This window comes from Gekko japonicus, unplaced genomic scaffold (assembly GCF_001447785.1).
Source record: "Gekko japonicus isolate JY-2015 unplaced genomic scaffold, Gekko_japonicus_V1.1 scaffold1431, whole genome shotgun sequence".
NCBI classification, from domain to species: Eukaryota; Metazoa; Chordata; class Lepidosauria; order Squamata; family Gekkonidae; genus Gekko; species Gekko japonicus.
In genome coordinates, this window is record NW_015172046.1 from 51,914 (window position 1) to 55,960 (window position 4,047).

The following is a 4,047-nucleotide window of genomic DNA, read 5'->3' on the forward strand; positions in this document are numbered from 1 at the left end:
CCAACATTATAGCCACGGGGGGGGGGAAGGGGTGGATGTGGCATCACACTATGTGCCAATGTCACATCCAGGCAAAAACCTGGACATAATGTCAGCATGTCATGTCTGGGCTTTCACCTTGACTGCTCCCCACTGATTCTTTTGCCAGCCCAAGAGGCAAAGTCGGAGGAGGGGGCATTGTTAGAGGAAGTGGGCATATAGTATCCCTACCTGAAATACACTCTTGGAAGTTGTCCCTTTCCACTTTTCTCATGACTTTCGCTGCTCTAGTTCTCCCTGCCCATTTCTCTTTTGGGGCTTCAGTTAAATGTAAAATTAAACGGGTGATTTCCAAAGTAATAAATGAAAGGGCATCCGAGGAGCCTTACAGACGGCGCTCCAAGCAAAGAGCGATGGAGAAACCATGTAATTTTCAGTGGCCTTTATGTGGTGTGTGGGATAGGCTGCAGGCTCTTTAAAATTACTCATTGGAAGAAATTCTGGACTGCAGCAGATTAAATCTGATCATAAAGTATGGTTTTATTGTGAAGAATAACATCATAAAAATGCCACTTTCATAGTCATCAGAATCTGTTCTTGCGTGTTTGTTTAAAGTCTCCAGTTCAACTCCTGGTTCAAGATGACCTTCCTATAATTCTATTTCAGGACAGACGTGGGGTTGGGGGGAGGACACAGATTCTTAGCTGCACAATTAAAAGGGAATTGTTCTTTTATATGCTTTGTACCTTCAGTTACCTCTGTCCTGCCCGATTAATACATTATTCTACTGCTGCTTAGTATTTATGAAGCATTTGGACTGTTTCGTGTGCCGGTATCATGCTCTGGAATCCACCTGAAAGGCTGACTATAAGTAATGTAAATAAATAAAATTAATACATTAATTAATTCATTAGAACATTTTTACCCCACCTTTCTTCATGATTCCAGGCAGCTTACAATAATAGTTTTAAAATATTTCCAAATAGTTTCCAATTCTGACATCTTTTTTGATATTTTTGCAGTGTGTGTGTATGTGTGTGTGTGCACACCCATGCCTGGAAGTCATGATGACCTCTGGTGACTCCTACTGGGGCATGGGGGATATTCAGAGAAGTGGCTTGATAGCCTGCCTCTGTCTCCCGGCCCTGGTATTCTTTGGAGGTCTCCCAAGATCTAACAAGATCGGGCTTGCCTGGGCTATCCAAGTCAGGGCCAAATATTTTCCAATTCTGATCAATGCCAGACAGGCCACCCAAAGTGGTGGGATAGTCAACAGATGGGCTACCTGAAGACTGTAGTTGGCTCACAGGGGTCTATGGAAAGAGACAGTCCTTCAGATATGGGGACAACCCATCACTGAAACCAACAGGGTTTGTCTCTTCTTCCACAAAAGGGCTCATGATCGGGGAGACTATAAGGCAGTTCGCATGGCCAGTTCCCTTTCCCAACTTCCCCAAAGAGCTTTTAAGTCCCAGCAAGACCAACCCTTAAGGGGTTTATTTGGTACCAACAGGAATATTTGTATTTGGTACCAACAGAAATAGTTTGAGAGGCAGTGCTGTGCGGTGGTCAGAGTGCTGAAGAAAGAGCTGGGAATCCCCACTCAGCCACGAGGTTCACTGACAGTTATGGTTGCCAACCTCCAGGTGGGGTCTGGCATTCCCCCGAAATTATGCCAGGGATCAGTTCCCCCCCGGAGAGAATGGCAGCTTTGGAGGGCGGACTCTGTGGCATCACATCCCTGCTGAGCTCCCTCTCCAGACTCCACCATCCCCAGGCTCCGCCCCCAAATCTCTGGGAATCCCCCAACCCAGAGTTGGCAGCCCTGCTGACAGTCCAGTCTCATGCAGAGCTACTCCAGTCTTAGCCCACTGCAATCAGTGGACGTGGCACTGCACATGACCTTGGAGAATAGACTCTCTCATTCTGGAGGAAGGGTGAGATTAAAATGCAACAGATTCCAGAGTAAGTGATTTGCCTTAGTGCCTTAGCATCATTGGTAAGTGGTGTGCTCTTAGCATCTTAGGAGTCAGAGCTGTGCCTGGTTGAATCAGACCAAGATCAGTTTGGTTACAGGAGTGGCTGGGATGATGCTTCTGGGAAGCCCATGAATAGAACATGAAGGCAACAGCCTCTTTTCCAGCACATAGTGGTCAGGGGGGTACACTGCCTGTGGACGTGGAGGTTCCGTTTAGCCATTGGTAGACTTATCCTTCATGAGTTTCTTTATTGAAAAGCCAGCTAAGAAAGTAGACCAACACCATATTTTTTGCAAATGTATCTCCTTGCTTTCACAACATTACCTTCTGCCTTTGTAACCCCCTTTCTGCTTCATGATATGTCATGCCTTAGACAGGTGTGTTCTTTAAATCTGTTTGCATCATTTTCTACTTCTATAATCATAGTCCTACCACACTGTTTATTGGATTCTGATGCTTCCTGATAGAATATTTTGTTAATATTTTTGCCATCCTCCTTGAGTCTCAGTGAGAAAGGTGGGCTACAAACAAACAAACAAACAAACAGATCCTTTGGTGTTTAGAGCTGTCACAGTGCCTTCCTAGGCATCCACCACCACTACAGGATTTAAGTGCTCTTTTAAACTGTAAATCAGCCACTTTGTTTGCTGTGTTTGGATGGGGGCTTGCAAATATTGGGATATTTTCTTAAAGAACAACGAAAACAGCAAGTAATGCTGACAGTGCAGGTGGCTGTCAAGCAAGGTCATATGACTAATGCTTCTCGCTTTTGGCAAGAAAATGACAGATGGAAGAAATGCCCTGGAGATTGGTCTGTTGATTTGTCACATTGTCATTGTTACACTGACTATAAATGCCCAAGGGTAGCCTTGAAATGTTGTGACACAAAATGATTGCCATATTAGGTGCAAGGTGTGTGTGTGTGTGGTGGGGGGAGTAAATCAGAGGTACCTTTTGGCAGGAAACGACAATTACCTTTCTTTCCCCATGTGCCAGAAAGAGTTGCTTAAAATTCTCCCTGTTCTTCTTTCTAGGCAGTGGGAACAGATGTGCATTTTGGCCCTATGAGACTCCACCAAGATCAACTTCAGGTAAGCCATGATAGGAATGTAGATGGGCTGGCACAAAATCCTCTGCCTGACAGAAGCAAAATTGCTTTTCTCTTTTTTGTTTCATCTCTGTTTATATATTTGAGGCAGGAGAGGTCCCACCTGTATTATTAGGAAACTAGGAATAAGGCCCGTTGTGGAAATAAATACAACGAAATCTAGAAAGAGGCTCTGGGAGAGTGCTCTGGCTTTGGGCAAACAGTGTCAATTTGCTGTGGTGACCTCAGCAGGGTATAATGACAGAGTCCACTGTTTTCTCCAGAGGAACTGATCTCTGCTACCTGAAGAGCAGTTGTAATTTTGAGTGATCTCTAGTCCTCACCTGGAGATTGGCAACAATTGTTACTCAGGATGAAATGGCTGGTTTGGAGGGTGGAGTCTATGGCATTCTACCTGTCTGAGGTCCCACCCCTCCGCAAACCCCACCCTCTCCGGACTCCACCCCTCAAATCCCCAGGAATTTGCCAGCCTGGAGTTGGCAACCCCATCTCCTTCCCAGCTAACCATCAACCTACCATTATCTGCCCCTTTGACTTCAGCTGACTTCTGCCCTTCCTTCTGCAGAGCAGTTGTAATTCTGAGTGGTCTCCAGCCCTCACCTGGAGATTGGCAACAATGGTTCCCCATGAGGGACTGACTGGTTTGGAGGGTGGAGTCTATGGCACTGTACCTGTCTGAGGTCCCACCCCTCCTCAAACCTCAATGCCATAGACTCTTCAGGCTCCATCCCTCAAATCTCCAGGAATTTCCCATCTGGAGTTGGCAACCCTATCAGGACTGGCCCCAATGTGTTTTCTCCCAAAGGCCAAAGTAGGTGACAGGACCAAGCTTAGTTGCCTACCAACAGGCACGGAGGGGAAAGTAGGGTTGCCAGCTCTAAGGAGGGAAATACCTGGAGGCTGGGGGGGTGGATTCTGTAGAGGGCAGCATTGGGCGGGGGGGTGGAAGGACTCAGCAAGTATAATGTCATAGGGTCTACC

The 4,047-nt window shown here is 46.3% G+C and overlaps 1 protein-coding gene across 1 annotated transcript in view; it reads left to right on the forward strand.

Moving 5' to 3' along the window:
* Positions 1-2,996: 2,996 nt before the first annotated feature.
* The window catches only part of LOC107118394 (high affinity cAMP-specific and IBMX-insensitive 3',5'-cyclic phosphodiesterase 8A-like), a 60,119-nt gene continuing 59,068 nt past the window's right edge, over positions 2,997-4,047 (forward strand). Inside the window, exon 1 of the mRNA XM_015420719.1 lies at positions 2,997-3,049. Coding sequence (XP_015276205.1) covers positions 3,023-3,049 — 27 coding nt within the window. The 5' untranslated portion in view covers positions 2,997-3,022. The remainder of the gene's footprint in view (positions 3,050-4,047) is intronic.